General features: G+C 38.9%; 1 protein-coding gene across 2 annotated transcripts in view; it reads right to left on the reverse strand.

Annotated features, from left to right (window-relative positions):
- Nucleotides 1-15563, reverse strand: part of LOC131061687 (protein SET DOMAIN GROUP 40) — a 66601-nt gene extending 51038 nt beyond the window's left edge. The window contains exons 1-5 of one of the 2 annotated variants that reach the window (XM_057995505.2): nucleotides 15335-15563; nucleotides 15082-15232; nucleotides 11978-12109; nucleotides 11682-11822; nucleotides 11223-11555 (exon numbers count right to left, since the gene is read on the reverse strand). In XM_057995505.2, the coding sequence (XP_057851488.2) occupies nucleotides 11223-11555; nucleotides 11682-11822; nucleotides 11978-12109; nucleotides 15082-15232; nucleotides 15335-15462 (885 nt within the window). In that variant the 5' untranslated portion in view covers nucleotides 15463-15563. Of the gene's footprint in view, nucleotides 1-11222; nucleotides 11556-11681; nucleotides 11823-11977; nucleotides 12110-14185; nucleotides 14769-15081; nucleotides 15233-15334 lie in introns of those variants that run through there. The other variant, XM_057995506.2, reaches the window with a different exon arrangement.
- Nucleotides 15564-16054: the final 491 nt, after the last annotated feature.

Raw genomic sequence — 16054 nt, forward strand, 5'->3', positions numbered from 1 at the left:
TCATAATGTGGGTGTGTATGATCTCTATCATCCAATACCTGAACAGGGATGAGGAAAAGTCCACACTTCCTCATGAAATCCACAGACATTCTGGACCACATTCTTCTCTTTACTGCTTGTTCATCCATTAAGTTAGCCCAATAATCCTCTATGTCAACCTTGTGAGTGAACTTCTCTCCTCTGATCCTTCCGACCTTCTTGTCTGGATCAAATCTTTCTCTTTTCTTGTAGGTAGCGAATCTGTAGAATGCAATCTCCTCACCTGCAGTGCTGGCAGCTATGGCGGATTGGCAGACCTCTGACGTCTTCCCAACTGAAATAGGGAATGTCATTCCTGCCCTGTGCTTCTCTCTTTGGATAACATCGAACTCTAGAAGCTGTCTTACCACTTCCAACAATATCATTCTGTCAGTAGGATACCTAGGAAGTCTGTAGGGTTCAGATCGAAACCCATGAATCCTGAGGTATGTGAAAGTGGGAAACTGTATATACCACGATCCATATTTCTCTATTAACTCTGTTGCCTCCTTGGACAATCTTCTGTGGATTCCGCCCTGCAGAATCCGTGTGATGTACATAGTGAATGCATCATTCACTCTTTTATAGTCTTCAATTCTGTGCATACTCAACTGGGGGTAGCATTCATAACTCTTAAACTGTCCTTGCCCATTCCCGACTTCACCTTTGCATATTAATCCTCTGTATGAAACAAACCGTGCAAGCAGGTACACCAGGTAAGAAGTCATGGCGAATGACTTGGACCTCTCTACATTCCTCCACTGAAAATCCAGATTGTCGCTTATGATCTTAGACCAATTCACTAGTGTCCCTTTAAGACAATCCTGGATGAAGTAGAACATCCATCCATGAAATATTGCTCCCTGCGGCATTCCCATCACTCTATTGAGTAGGAATATCAAATCACTATATTCCTCCTTAAAATCTACGCACATAAGTGTCTTGGGAGCCTTGGAATGATGATTTCTAGGTTCAATCATCCATTCTTTATTAATTAAACTCTTGCATACACCCATCTTCTTCGTGTATCTGTCTGCATAATCTTCCTTGGTCACATCCTTCATGTCTGTACTGCGTGCAATTCCGAATACTTCGGCAATGGCATCCTCAGCAAGGTAGGCGATGACAACACCCTTCGGACTCTTGATCATTCTTGTGAGCGGATCGTAACATCGTGCACACTCCAGGATCAACTCACTGCACTGTATGGATTGTGGAAACCCAGCGGCATGGAAAATGCCACTCTTCATAATATTCGCATATGCTGGAGAAGGAACCTGATCTCTGGATCCGAACATCTGACGCTGCATCTGGTCGAAGTCCAAGAAATGCATGTTGGTATCAGTGATCTCCCTCCATCTAGATGAAATCTTGAACTCTGGATAAAATCCAATCTCCAACGTCTTCAGCAGCTCTTTACTTTCCTTGTATCCTGACTTCGACATCGCACCTGTACGAAACTGGAAGTTAGTCCTAGGATAAAAATAAATACTTGTAATAAAATTCCTGACTTTCTAGAGATTTAGCTAGTTTAGAGCATGAAGTCAGGAAAATAATCCATACACTTGGTAAATTTTAGCAATTACGTTCAATGTGTGACAACACTAAGGCATGGAAGCCTTCCATAAAAATTCATTTATACCTCCTTACGCTTAGAAAATATGCAAGCAAAGAATGCAAAGGAGTATACCGGATTGATGATGACTTAGGAAAGGTGTGAAAGGTTGTGTTTTCACACAATGAATGTCTAAAGACACCTTCCGCGGTCAACAATGGAGGTCAAAATTCTGAAGACAACCTGAAAATTCAGACTTTTAAAATATGTTGTAATCTTCAAAATGTGCATAAAATCAATAGAAATCAGTTTTATTGATGAAAACAATCATTTTCTGGAATGTAAGTATGGCTGGTAAAAATTAGTTTTCTGAGGACAACTCTGAAAATCGAACACTTCAGACTTACCAGCACCTTGCAAAGTGGTTTAAATCCCTGAAAATGATGAAAAAAGGCTTAGGAAACAGCCCCAAGCAAATTCGCCAAAATTGGTTAGGTGGCTGGAAATGGAATTTCTGAGGACAACCGCCTAACAATGGAGTTTCAGACCTGCAACAGCGATAAAATGGTCTAAAAAAGTGCACAGAAAACTCCACAAAATGTCTCCAAATGCTAAATATTTAAGTTAGAATTGGCTGGGCAATAAAAACTTAAATCTGAAAATTAATGGCAGCCATTAATGGAGGTTAAAATCTGAAGCAAACCTCAAATTTGAAGCGAATCAGCAGGCTGAAAATGATGACAGCCAACAAACATGCATGAAAAATCCACCAAAAATGTGGCCTCCAAGCAAAATCGAAATTTTCCCAAGTCTAGAGCTAAAATGGAAATCTGAAAATTGATGCCAATGGTAGCTCGGATCTGCAATAATGGAGGATGGCAATAATCTGGAAAAATCGCCCAAGTTGGGATTGAAAACCCCAAACACAAAAATTTGCCTTCCTTAGCAAAAAAAATCAAAATTTTCAAAATTCTGAAAATTGTTGTCAATGGCAGCAATCTGCAGAAATGAAGGTCTGAACAACAAGCAACAATGGTGGAGGAAAAATCGCCCAAGGTCTCCAAACACAAATTCGCCAACTTTCACCAAAAATTGCTAAATTTGGAAAAAATCGCCAAACTTAGCAAAATCGAAAATCTGAAACTGGTCTTTAATGGCAGCCAAGAGGAATAAATCAGCAAGCTGGAAAAAAATGGAGGAAAATGAATCCTCAATCCCACACTTCACAAAATGCCTTGCTAAAAAAAATTCGCCCAACTTGAAAAAAAATCACTCTCATGGAGACACCTGGCAAAAATAATAATAATATAAAGCTGAAGTTCCTCTCATATACTTGCTTTCAGCTCCAACTTTCACCACACAAGCAATGTGGGATAAAAAAACACTTGTATAAATACTTGCTTGGTGAAACCCTAACTTGCTTCTAGAAGATTCAAACATTTTATAATTATTGCAAGTTATTAAATTTGCTTTTAAATTTTAAATAATCATTTAATAATTATTTAAAAGCAATCAAAATGGGGCTTTTATTTAAAATATTGCAATTTAAATCCAAAATAAAGCCTCCAGGGGAAAATTGCTATAGGTTGGGATTAAAAAAAAATCCCTTCAAAAATCACTTAAGTGTCAAAATTTGCCCCATAGGGGAAATTCGACCCATGGTTGGATAAAAATCCATGCTCAAAATCATCAAAATGCACATAAATCACCCTCCAGGGGAAAATCGATAGGAGTTTGGACAAAAACCCAGACAAAATTGCACTCAATTTGCAAAAATCACCCCCCAGGGGAAATTCGATGGGTGTCTGGACAAAAATCCACACTCAAAAAATCACTTAACTTGAAAAAAAATACCTCCCTGGTGGAAATTCGACCTCAGTCATGGAATTATCCTTGCACTCCAATCCGCACTCCCAGGGGAAATTCGATGGGTGTCTGGATAAATCCTGACACTTAGCCAAATTTTAGCATTCCCAAGGGAAAATCGCTCCAGGTGTGGATAAACAGTGGGGGAAATTAGTGGCCAGTATGGATTCCAGGGGAAACCCATGTGTAGTATGGATTTTGAGTGGGGGAATGGGTTGGGTAGTCTGGAATGTGAGGGGAAAATCACCTCTAGCATGGATTTTGACCCTTTAACCCTTGGAATATGGATTTCCCTTAGGATTTTAACATTTTAACCACTCAAAATTACTCAGCGACTTTAAATTTAACTGGACTTAGACTAATTTTCCAAAAATATGAGCGAAACGCCAGGAAAATGTTGGAATAAAGTGCGAAACCAACTTAAATATTACCTTAGGAGCGAGAAAACAACTTCAAAAGGTTTGTGAATATCTTAGCACTTTAAAATTATTGATGCGCATGTTTAAAAACACGTTAACGTTCAAATGCTCAAACACTTAGCAAAACTTAGGATCATAAAAAAAATATCATCTTTTGCAACTTGATCCTAACACTTCAAAAACCCTAGACGGCACTAGGCATGATCAAAACTCTGAGACTCGGGCACGGAAAACGCAAAATTGCCCACTAAGCAGCCAAAACCCTAACCTAACGACACAGGAAGCTAGCAAAGAGGGGGTCCCCGTTAGCAATGGGGCGATGTGTGAAAAGGTCACAACAGGTAGCTAAGGAAATTCCACACATTGTTACTCTATATGGAGTTCCACGTAGCAGACCTTTCAGGTTGAAGGGTGTTCTTAAGGGACAGAGGATGGTATGTTTGGTTGATAGCGGAGCCACGCATAACTTCATTGACGAGGGATTAGTAATGAGGCGTGGGCTTCAGGTTGAGGGGTTTCCTGGATTCAGCGTCATAGTGGCTGACGGTTTTCCGTTGACATGCACTAAGGTAATTCCTCAACTCAGCATACAGTTTGGTGACTACACTTTGACAAGAGATTTCTACGTGATTAACCTCAGTAACATAGATGCTATGTTGGGATTGGAGTGGTTGGAGTCACTTGAACGTTATGTTCAAGACTTCAAACAAATGCAGCTAGAGTTCATGGTAAATGGGAAAAAGACAATACTTAAGCCAATGGCAGATGGTGGACCTAGGGTGGTGTCAGCTAGAAGGATGGAGGCCCTTATCAAACACGGAGATGTAAATTGGGCAGCACAGTGTTTTGTTTCTTCTAAACTGATCTCCAGTGTGAAACCAGAGTACCATGTGGACATACAGACAGTGTTAGATAAACATAGTGCAGTTTTTGGAGACATACCTCTTGGACGGCCATCGGACAGAGGATTCGAACATGTGATTGAGCTGGAAGAGGGCTCAAAGCCCGTGATCACCACACCTTATCGACATCCACATCACTTTAAGGAGGAGATTGAGAAGACAATCAAAGAGCTTCTCAATATGGGACATATCAGGCCCAGTTCGAGCGCATTTGCCTCATCGGTAGTTTTGATTAAGACAAAAGTTGGGATGATGCGCATGTGTATAGACTATAGGGCATTGAATAAGAAGACTATAAAAAACAGGTATCCCATACCCAGGATCGATGAGTTGATCTATGAACTACACAAGGTCGTGTACTTCTCCAAAATAGATCTACGCTCTGGTTATCATCAGACATGTATCAGAGAAGAGGACATTCACAAAAGTGCCTTCCGTTGTTATTACAGGCATTTTGAGTTCCTGGTCATGCCCTTTGGACTCACAAATGCACCGGCAACATTTCAGTCTTGTATGAATCACGTGTTTCGGGAGCAACTAAGGAAATTTGTTTTGGTCTTCTTCGATGACATCCTGATTTACAACAGAACTTGGAGTGACCATTTGCATCACTTGGACGTGGTATTGGGTATTATGGAGGTACAGTCACTTTATGCAAAAGCCTCTAAGTGTGAATTCAGGATGACAAAGATCTTATATCTGGGTCATATCATTGGCACTGATGGTGTGAAAGTGCATCAAGAGAAGATTCAGGCAATCTTAGACTGGCCACCACCTACAAACATATCTGAGTTGAGAGGTTTCTTGGGGTTGTGTTCATATTACAGAAGGTTTGTGTGTGGGTTCTCTCAGTTAGCTTCTCCACTGACTAACTTGACTAAGAAGGGTGCATTCTCATGGTCAGAAAGTGCACAGTTAGCTTTTGATAAGCTTAAGGATGCTATAAGCTCATGTCCAATGCTGGCATTACCAAACTTCACGCAGCCATTTGTTTTGGAGTGTGATGCATCGGGGCAGGGAATTGGTGCAGTGCTAATGCAGAACCGGCATTTGATCACTTATGAGAGCAGAAAATTGAGGGACAATGAGAGACTTTATTCCACATATGATAAGGAAATGCTAGCGAACATGCATGCGCTAGCTAAGTTCAGGCAATACCTGGTTGGGACTCGTTTCATAGTGCGTACAGATCATAACAATCTCAAGTATTTCCTAGAGCAGAAAGATTTGAATGAGCGGTAAGCAAGATTCAAGCCTATGATTTTGATGTGGAGTATGTAAAAGGAAATAAGGATGTTGTTGCGGATGCTCTCTCTAGGAAACCTACCCTTTGTTCCCTCACAGAGATCGCAGTTGACTAGAAGACATAGTTATTGGTTGAGTATCCAAAGGATTCTTTTGCTTGTGATCTTACTGATGGTAAGGTGCAGGATGACAAATATGCAGTGATGGATGACATTATCTATTTTAAAAACAGAATCTATCTTGTACCTGGTTCCAAATTGAAGAAGAAAATATTGGAGGCACTACATGATTCACCTACGATAGGGCATCCAAGTTTCTTCAAAACTTATCGTTAGATTCGTGAGAGGTTTACCTGGAAAGGATTGAAGGATGATGTGCTCCAACATGTTAGAGAATGTCTGACTTGCCAGCAGAACAAGTCAGAACACACATTTCCTGCAAGTCTTCTACAACCTTTGCCGATTCCTGAACAGAAATGGGAAGGGATACCAATGGATTTTATCACAGGGCTACCACGTGTGCAGGGGAAAGATTGTATCTTTGTGGTAGTTGACCGGCTTACTAAATATGCACACTTCCTTCTTGTTCCTACCGACTCCTCAGCATTGCAGATTGCGGAATTATTTTTCAAGGAGATCTTCAGATTGCATGGATTGCCCATGCCCAAAACCATTGTAAGTGATAGAGATAGCAGATTTATGAGTATGTTTTGGCAAGAATTGTTCAAATTGGTAGGAATTGAATTGACACCCAGCACCAGCTACCATAGTCAGACGAATGGGCAAACAGAAATAGTTAACAAGTGGATTGAAGGCTATTTGTGAAATTATGTTTCAGGGCAGCAGCATGCCTGGGTAAGGTGGCTCTATCTTGGTGAGTATTGCTACAATACCACCTATCACATGTCCATTGGCATGTCACCTTTCAGAGCTCTGTATGGGTATGAAGCTTTATCATTTATGGATTTAGCATTTGAGGACAGTAAGGTCCCACGGGCTAAGGAGACTATACAAAACTATCAGGACATCCTCAAAGCACTCAAAAATAACATACATCATGCCCAGAACCAGCAAAAGATGTATGCTGACAAGCACCGAGTGGAGTGGACTTTAGAAGTGGGGGACTTAGTCTTTCTACGTTTGCAGCCATATAGGCAGTCTACATAGAAGATGAGTGGAGCAGAAAATCTGAAACACACTTTTATGGGCCCTACAAAATTCTGAAGAGAATAGGAGAGGTTGCATATGAATTGGAGTTACCTGAGGGCAACAAAATACAAAATGTGTTTCATGTCTCATTTCTTAAAAATGTTTTGGGTCAGCATACAGTTGCTTCTCCTGAATTGCCACCTCTAGATGAAGAAGGGAAATTGGTCTTGGTTCCATAAGGCATTGCAGATTGGAGAGAGAGGAAGTTGAGAAACAAAATGGTGCGTGAATATTTGATCAAATGGAAGAATTTGAGGATGCTACATGGGAAGGAGAAGAGATATTACAACATCCTAACTTGCAATTGCTGGAGGACCAGCAATTCCAGGAAGGGAGGACTGTAATGTCCCCATCATTTTGACAGGCAAATGGCAGTCAAACTCTAACTTCTTAATTCCCTTGGCTAGAGTTAATAAATAATTAAAAGGGAATAATTATAATTGTTCATTAAGTCATTAAAAGGAGGCCATTTAAGACTTCACATTTAATGTCTAGGCGATGTCTTCATGGGGTGATATTTAATAATTAATGTAAACTTTATATTAATTGCCTAAGTATGGAAGTGTCTAGAGGCAATGTATCTAAGGCTGGCAAACAATTATAAAAGGAGGATCGATGCAACAAGGAGGACATTCATGACATAAACTTTTTCTCTCTACAGATTTTGTTCTCAAACCCTAGGACGGAAACCCTGGTGGTTTTGGCTGTTAGGAAGAAAACCCAAATCAGCCCACTTGGCGAATTCATCTCAGAATTCACAGTTGCGCTTCATTGTTCAGTTTGGAGAGATTCGTAGAGTTTCAGAGTTATATCTTTGCAGGTTGTAATATCGCCAAAAGGGTTTTAAGCATCATTCTATGCCATTCTGGTATGTACAAACCTATTGATAGGTTTGATGTGTAATGGCAGATTTCTGAGTTGTATTTGGACATGTTTGGCCTATCTATTTAATTGTAATTGCATGTTCAGAATTTCTGATTTGTAGCAGCAGACTGAATAATCTTGATTCAGATTTGTTCCATATATATGTTTGCATTTAATTAGGGCAGAATTCAGGAAATTATTTTTTTAGAATTATAGTGCATATCCTATTTGGGATATTTCATAAATCCCAAAAGAGGACATTACGCTTAGTCTGCATTGTGAACCTTGGGGTTTTCTTGATTGATCTTAGCCCTTAGTATTCAAGATTTCCCTGTTCAAGAGAGGGTAGGATACTCCGTATTCTCTTTTGTGTATGAGGTGCATAAAAACATATCAACAAAATCCTTACCACACTAACTTGAAATCCTTGTTTGACCTGTGTATTTTCTTTATGTTTTGTGTGTCTTCCATGTGTCTTCCATATCTTTTGTGTGTCTCGCATGTATGCTTTGTGTTTGATCCATGTCTGCTTTGTGTTTGCTTCAAGTTGTGTATGTTTGATAAGTGTCTTAGCCTTGATTGCTCTATACTTTAACGTGTGTGAGTGGAAGCTCATACCCCCGCTAAAGTGGGGGCTAAATGTAATGTAAATTGTAAGCCCTTATTTTCATGTTGTGCTTAGCACCCATTTTGATGGTTGTGCCTGAATCTGTACAAAATGGCCTATCCCGAATCCAAAGCGACAATATTGGTCTCAACCCTAGTGTCTAGCCCTTTGTGTAGCCAAAAAGGCCAAGACACTCCTAATTTGGCTCCAAATTCAATACTTGAATGTCATCTTCAGGCCCTTAACAGCTGTATTCCTGTTGTCGGCCTCTCCTAGGTAATTGTTGGTGAAAAGGTGTAAGTCACATATAGAGGTGACTCCCTCCCTCATTTGAAAAGAGCTAACACTCTCTCTCTAAGGCTCTAATGATCCACCTTATCAAGCAATAAAGATCAGTCAAGTATTGAAAAGTCTAAGGATACTATCAAGCACACTATTATCTAAGTATTGAAGTAATTTCGATTCTTATTTGATTGGATTATGTGTTGTACTAACACTTGTTGTACTTCATCACCAACTTGTGTGGAACTCAAGCAAGGGCTTCATACCTAAGGTATCATTGTCAACATCCATTGTTTATTTGCCTCTGCTCCCCTGAAAGTATGCACTTGTTATTATCAGTGTCGTTGTTGTGGAGGTGGGAACACCAACACGGGGTTTGACTTAGGCAAGCCCCTATACAACACAACATTTTTCTCCTCTTTTCATGTGCACGGGTCCAGATCTGAAGATTGATGACAATCAGAAATTACAAACAAACAAAGCAAGTTACCTCAATCTTAGATTTTGAACAATGAAAAACCCTTAAGACACTAGTGCTAGGCACTAGCATCCTCCTAGTTTTGCCCCATTTTTTTAGGACAACAACCTAGTAACCTCCTAACCCCATTTCTGCCACTAGTATCTACAGAAGCCTATCTCTGGACCCCAGTGCCCAGCGCCCCTGTCTGGCACAATCCTCTCCAAATTCCTATCACAGATCCTTCTCTGCGTTTTACTTTCAGAGCTGCCCTCTTCTTCTGCAGTTGTGTCTTGTATTTTCTATATCCTCGTAAACTTGTTCAATTTTGTCATCATTAACTTAGTTTCTTGCACACGCTCAACCAACCCCAATCACACATAGCACATAACAGATTAGATGTGGATCCAAGACTGTTTGGCTCTCCCTTGAGGACTGTAGTCAAACCCATTCACACATATTCTAAAGATTTGTGGTGAAAAGGAGATTGATTCTAGGTTAATGCATATGTTAGCCTAGGATCACTTTTCCTACATATCAGCACTCCAGAAGTGAGTTTGGTCAGCTTGCCACCTACTGTGTTTTCTTTTCAAGTCGTTGCATTCTAGTTAGAGGGTATGGTCCTATACTTTGTATGCTATCATCTTGCCCATCTCAAGAACTGGGTGATCAGGAAGTGATAAGGATATTGCATTGCATTTCATTTTCAATTGAAAAAAATTTCAAAAAAAAAGCAGGGGTGTTTACTACACAGCAGCTCATTCAGATTACCAGGCAAGACTACATCAAGCCCTAATGGCTAGGCACTTCCCTAGGTGAAGCCCTTTCAAAGACCCCTGCTGCAGACAGGAGCCATATGCAAACGATCCGGGTGCTAAACCAGCAGGTTTCACACCTTAGGAATGCTGGAAATTTCATAAAAAGAATCTCCTGCACACAGATATATAAATTCCTTGCATTTATAATTGCTGTGTCATAACTGTTCTAGATCTCATGATTGTACTGATAAACTAATGTAAGCAGCATAGTGAGTTTAACTTCTATATATTTCATTTTGTGAAATTCAACTTCCACTGGGTTACTATTCTTCTTATATCCTTGGCACAAACTGGAGTTGAATTAATTTGTTTCAAATCTGTGATTATTTAAAATTCTGATGTAAACCCTAGATATTATTGGACTAATCAGCGGACCTAGCAAGAAAGGCCAAACATATATCAGTAATTCTCTGTGTTTTTTTTTTCAGTATAACTGTTTGACTGATTGAAACCCTAGTCCCAGTGGACATAACAAATAGGAACCAGAAGAGAAACTCTAATACTTTCTGCACAACTAAGTAAAGAAATTGGACAATATAAAAGGTAATAGCTTATTGGCAGCACAAATGAGTGTCAATGACAAGATAGATGGTCAAAAAACACAATGCAAAATTAGCTGGCATTCCAGTAACTTAAACAAAACTAGTGCTGAATTAATTAACTCTTAACATATTATGAACCATAGTTAAAAAACTCAAATTCAGCAGCCCAGAGATTTTGCTCAGACTTGGGACTTAGTCAAAAATACATAGCAAAAACTCAGCCATAAAAAAGGTGAATAAAATGAGTGAAAACTGAAACTGGGCATGCAATTTTTTTATCTTTTGGCTGCAGAAGAGTCTAGAAACTCAAGAAGACTGGGCCAATTTTGTAAAGAACTCCAACTGGACTCAGCGCACAAGTCTTCAAACTATGCTATAAACCTTGAGAAAATCAATGGATAAATAAAACAAGATGAAAATAAAGCGAAGGGAAGCAAACCTGTTCTCCTTGCAAATATCGCTTCTGTGCATAAAAGCAATATGCATCCAGTTCTGCCTCATATCCACCATCTGTCAGTCTTCCATTGAAGTCATTCCATCCTTTGTTTTCAATTTCAGGTGCTTCCTTAATGTTTTCTTGATGCAAAGAAGAATGACTTCTGCCTTGATAATTATTTTCGTTGGATGACTCAGAACTGATGGTCTCCCTTTCAAGTGTAGAATCATCCACAACTTTCCAATTAGCTCCAGGAGCAGCATAGTTGAACAAGTCACCAACTGGGCAAAAACAACCGGCAGCATCCCATGGTACATGCAGTGTACGAGAAGATACCTAGCAGCGACAGAGAGATTAAAAAATTATTTTTATGCAGAGTAAAAGAAACTAAAATTTGAAGTATTAAATTACATAATAAAGATAGAGAAATAATGGAGGGTCAAAATATTGCCACTCACTCACTGTTGCAAATGCCCAAAGCCATGATTTGAAATTCATAAATCGATGTTTTAACCCTATTTCATTCATTAGCACTTGTGCCTCCTTCCATTTCTGGTGTACTACTGCAGTGGCTCTTTCTGCAACCTGCACAGCATCCTCTACCTGGAGGATTCCATTAACAATTCAGCAATCTAACTAGATATAGAACAGCAATGCTAGAATACTATAATGCAAAGGATACAATATTATCACTGCATTTTACTTTCCTTTTTAAGAAATCCAAGACATACAAAAATACCTTAAAAAATGAAGCAAACCTGCAAAGCTTGTGATTCAAAATCAATAAAGCTGGCCAAAATATCATAACTGCGTGGCAACTGTAGCAAATAAGGATGCCACAATGAATTTTTCCCTCTTGCAACCTCACTCAATAAATAAACAACCAATACCTGTGAAAAAATGCACCACAGGTAACATAAGTTTGACATATGCAGCAGAAAATGAAATTTAGATACATTTCTTTCTATTTGCCATACTCATGAAAAACATTTAAATAAAATGAACAAACTGCTGAAGATGGAATACAATGTATCAAAACCTTATAGTGTTTCATTTTATAATGTAACAATGCATGTCTTTAACAAACAAGAGTTCTGCAGAATAAGAAGGTAGGGGTGTCCAATCTCACAAAAGCCTTTTATCTAAAATGCAATAAATAACCAGTTGGCTGATAGGACTTTTGTGATACAAAAGCAGATTCGGTAGGACTGTTAGAACCTTGTTTCATGTACTGAAAATGCATGTTACCACAGCACCCTATATATTCATGCTCCATACATACATGGCATCATAGTTTTAGGACTTGCTGAGTACTCTGCAGGATTTGCCCAACTTGCGAATCCTCAGGGCGGCCGAGGCGAATCGACCAGGACTCCTGAGCTGTGCCTGGCTGAGTACTCACGGCGACTCCCAAATCTTAGGCTTGGACTCCCAAGTCCTAAGCCTGGACTCTTCTAAACATTGTTACTGAAATTTCAAATTTTGAGAGTACGTGGGCCATATGACAAGTGTAATGTTTGAATTATGACAAATTGATAGTCATATTAGACTTTTATGTTCTTAAATGCATTGATTTCTTTTCTTTGTGTAATTATGAGGTTTTTTCTTTTGCCAAGTCTGTGCCGAGTCCCAAGTCCGAGTCAAAATTTTGGGCTGCTGAATAGAGTCTTTTGTGACAACAGCTGGTGATCAATTAGGATAGAAATCTGTGCATATCCTTGGGTAGTTTTATTAATGTTTTGTGCAAGCACAGGCAGGGAAGATCACCATTTCAGTCTGGGTGCAAACCTTATTTCCCTTCTTTCATGCATTCCCTCTTTCTCCTTTTTCCTTGTCAAGCCAGTAGAATAGATTTTATCAGTGTTGGGTTGGTTCAACAATTGCATTAGATTGAATAGGAAGCCGGCCTTCTCCGGAGTCTCAACCTCACTCTTGCAAGTCCCACACTTGGAAGGTTGTTCCATGTTTCACAAGGTTGATGATCAAGTCTGATCATCACAGGGTGCAAACTTTTGTGACAATAGAATCCAAATCCGAGTTTTCAAACTTTGCATGGCAAAATCATCCAATTTACTTAGGTATGCAATGTTCATGCTGAAATCAATCCTCTACATCCATGCTAAAATAATTATGATATTACAGATAAATGCTGCAAGTATTATTACCCTGAAAACAGATTTAGAAATGCATGCCACAATCATCATGATGCCACAATCAAAAATAGAATTACATTATGCTGGTCTTGTTGTGCAAATCAAATTAAGAAAATAAATATTTGGTATGCATAGCTGGTTGTAAGACTGCCAATATGGATTGAGAATAACCCAATTTCAAAGTTATGACACCTATATGGCATAGAGTCACATGATGCGTAGAGAGTGCACGTGAATTTTGCTCAGCATTTAAACAAAAAGACCAGATGGCAAATCAACTGCTAGGTACAAGGTCTTAAAAAAAAAAGAAAAATCCATTCCAAAAAGAAAAGGTCACCCCACACGGTCCCATTCATAAATTAAAACAAAAAGTTAGATGGCCCTCGATCAAAATGTTCAAAATACACGTTTTGAAAATGTTAAATGTAAACTAACAAAATGAATGCAAAATAAACAAAGATTTCAGGAATAGCTTCAATAAATCGGTTGCCTCCAATCAAAGAGCTATGACTTATAGCATATCAAAGGCACTATGATGTAGGATTCACCAGACGGTCTTCTAGAAGCATGACTATTATTTGCACCTAATGTGCACACGCAAACCTTGTTTTGCTTTCTCCTTGGCCATAAACTTAAATGCATTGCCAAAAAGTAATCATGTTTTGCAGTTCAGTCGATCTTCAACGATGAGTATATTTTACACACAAACCAGAAGCATGAATAGAGGCCGATTATACCAGTCAATACAAAGATAGCATACAAAACGAGTGTAATGTAGCCAAAGTAGTGAGTACTAGTGACAGGCTTAGTAACCTCCAGTTTGGTAGACACATCAGTGACCATCACTTCAAAGTTCAAACTCAAACCCCTATGACTTTCACATCAATGTTTTCTACAGCAAGAGCAGCGTAGGGCCAAAAAACGTAGAGCCGAGGTCATGCATTTCGTGCCATGGTTCAGTGCCCCAAAATGGCCAAATTTGTGAGCGCATGTGAGTGCATTCTCAGGGAGCTCAGAAACCAGCCCTTCGTTCAATGTTTGCTGGAGGCGAAAGGCCAGGCCGAGATTCATTGTCACCGCTCTTGTCTCTGAAAAATGAGGGCCTGCATTTCACCAGCATGACTGTCAACCATGACAGTTACAGGGATTTGCTCCACTTGCACCTCAAGATATGGGTGGACAAGCAAGAGTTCAGTAAAGCCATTGTCAGGTGGAGCGACCATATGAAAAGGTTATGGATGACTCTCCAATGGCTCGCCTCTGCCTTGCCGGAGAAATGTGCAATGTGTGACGTGGTTCAGGAAGGAAGTGCAAGTGTATGGGCAATTTACCAACCAAACAGAAACTCCCTGAGCAAGCTTTGGAAATATCAAAAACAGGTGGCAGCATTAGTGTCAGACTCCTCCTTGTCAGTAAAGTTATATGTTGCACATATTTTGTATCCCTTGTGTTTTGATCTCGTTGCTTAGCTCGCGCAAACTTACCCTTGGCAATGAAAAACAACCATGCATATCACCAAACCCCGGTGAAGAACAGTATCCATGAAGACTCCAAATGCTGGAAGGAAAAATTTCAGCACAGTTGTATCCATATGCATTCTCAGAAAACCTACCATTGTGACTACAGATTCTAGCATTTTACCCATTTCGAGAACAAAAAAGAACTAGAAATTTCAGTTGGATGGAAAATACTCGAAAACAAATGAGCACCTGTATAGAGGACAAATTGGGGTGATTTCCCACACATTTAGCGAGTTCTCCACCATCTGCCAGCAAGCTGTGTCTGCTCATCAATGCAGTTTTGGGGACTTTTAATATCAATTCCCCTTTCTCGGTATCCCGAGCTGCAGCCAGCCCTCTCCTGCCATATAATTTTACACAACAAAAACAGGCGTATTTTAGAGATTCCAGCATCTTTCCGTTATAAAGCTGCAGTTGGGTGATTTGGATTGTCATAACTTACCCACCAGCGTCGGGAAAATTAGAAAGAAAAAGAGAAGAGCCCAAGCAGGAGGTGTTATTGGGTCCGTCTGAGATGCCAACTGTAGCTGCCCATCTTAGAAATTTTTCTGCTTCGGCCGAAGAAGCCATGATTAAACAAATTTCTTCTTCAGTCTCGTCAACGAAAGACCATTTAGAAGATCATTACAATATCGTAATGGTGTTGGACAGAAATTTCTCTGTGAGGTCAAATTTTTAAGAGTAATAAATTTAATAAAATTTAAAACATTATTTATGGAAAGGTTCTTATTAGTACGTAATGAAAATTTATTTGTTGTTGTTATTAAAAAAAAATTATTTAGATCAATGAAAAGCAATTTTTTATTTTTTTTAATTTTTTTAATTTATTTTATAGTATAAATGCACATTTGTTAACATTATAATTTACAAAAATTATTTTTGTTGCAAACGATTGGCTAATATCATAATCTCAGGTTTTTAGGAATCACCACGCATTTTAAAATTATCTACCTTCTTTAATTTGAGTTTCTAAAAAACTTATATACTCCACAATCTTGTGAATCTAAAATAAGTGCTTAAATTTTAACTTCATTATTTGTTGTAATAGGTAGTTCTTTTAAGTAAACAAATGAACAAGATTAAAAAATATATATATTTTAAAAATATGTATTATATTTAAAATATTATTTAATTTATAACCAAAATAAACTAAATTTCAATA

Source organism: Cryptomeria japonica, chromosome 8 (genome assembly GCF_030272615.1).
Source record: "Cryptomeria japonica chromosome 8, Sugi_1.0, whole genome shotgun sequence".
NCBI classification, from domain to species: domain Eukaryota; kingdom Viridiplantae; phylum Streptophyta; class Pinopsida; order Cupressales; family Cupressaceae; genus Cryptomeria; species Cryptomeria japonica.